General features: G+C 33.9%; 1 protein-coding gene across 1 annotated transcript in view; it reads right to left on the reverse strand.

The window, feature by feature from the left end:
- LOC100634089 (multidrug resistance-associated protein 4-like) overlaps positions 1-1,255 on the reverse strand; it is a 9,702-nt gene that overhangs the window by 3,020 nt on the left and 5,427 nt on the right. The window contains exons 9-13 of the mRNA XM_019995731.1: positions 729-771; positions 527-672; positions 374-418; positions 132-323; positions 7-87 (exon numbers count right to left, since the gene is read on the reverse strand). Of these exons, the coding sequence (XP_019851290.1) occupies positions 7-87; positions 132-323; positions 374-418; positions 527-672; positions 729-771 (507 nt within the window). The remainder of the gene's footprint in view (positions 1-6; positions 88-131; positions 324-373; positions 419-526; positions 673-728; positions 772-1,255) is intronic.

Raw genomic sequence — 1,255 nt, forward strand, 5'->3', positions numbered from 1 at the left:
ATTGACTCGTGCCTTCTGACCACCACTGAGTGTCACTCCTCTCTCTCCCACTAGTGTCATGTCACCATTCTCCAATAATGATATATCCTACAACAAACTAATAATAAAATTAATAAAAAAATGAATGCTACCTTTTCAAGAGCACAAGCATGCACAACAGTCCTATACCATTCCTCTTCATATGGTAAACCAAACAGTATATTCTCTCTAAGACTGGTTGAAAATACACATGCCTCTTGACTAGCATATGCCACTGATCCTCTTACTGATAAAGTACCACTTAAAACTGGTAGCTCCTTCAATAAACACTGCAGCAATGTGGACTATGCAAGAAATACAATAAAATCCATGAATGCATGTATTAATGCCATACTTTTCCAGATCCAACTGCTCCTACAACAGCTAGCAATGGCTTAGACTACATACATAAAAATAGCAGCAATTAACAAAACCTCTATTACAAATACTGGAGGTTATTCATTATATGCATTTTAATGAAAGTGTAACACATGTAAACATTAAGAACCTGATCAATATTAAATGAGATATCTTGTAGCGTTGTATCATCAAGACTCATAGACCATGATGCAGTCAAATTCTCAACTGTGATTCCAATAGTATCAACATTAGTGTTTAAAGGCACCGTAAGAAGAAAATCACAATATTCTTCATCTAAATTAAAACAGCACCACAGTCATTTTATAAGGTACACATAGCTTAAAATTTACGTTGATTCCTGAATGCCTCTAACTCTGGTAGTAACAAAAAGCCCTATTAATTACAGAATACAGAGATTGGGGTCAGTTACGTTGAAAAGTAATAGGAAATATTTTGAAGTAGCTGAAATTTAATTGAGATTTACATTATAGACTTCTCTGATGGATGGGGCAACTAATGCTTAATTTTTAAAAGTTTTTACCATTAGTATTCCTGATGACTCAAGGCTTCCTACAGGATTTGGCAAAGTGCTTAGCTTCTTGCCAGTGGGTTTTAAAAGTTGCTCACGTATTTGACAAAATATCCTGTAATGGTATTCTGTCAAACTTTATTAAACATGACAAGGGTAGAATTTTTATTGCATTCTCTGATGCATATACATGTTTTTATGTTGTGTAAAAAGTTTGAGTTCCTTCTGATTATAATTAAGTTGCTCTAAAATTGGGCCAAACACCATGCACTATATACAGGGTACTTGGCCAAATTTTGTTAAAAACGACAAGGAAAAAAAATTCTCCGTTCTTATATAATTTTCTTC

This window comes from Amphimedon queenslandica, unplaced genomic scaffold, assembly GCF_000090795.2.
Source record: "Amphimedon queenslandica unplaced genomic scaffold, v1.1 AMPQUscaffold_13522, whole genome shotgun sequence".
Lineage (NCBI taxonomy): Eukaryota > Metazoa > Porifera > Demospongiae > Haplosclerida > Niphatidae > Amphimedon > Amphimedon queenslandica.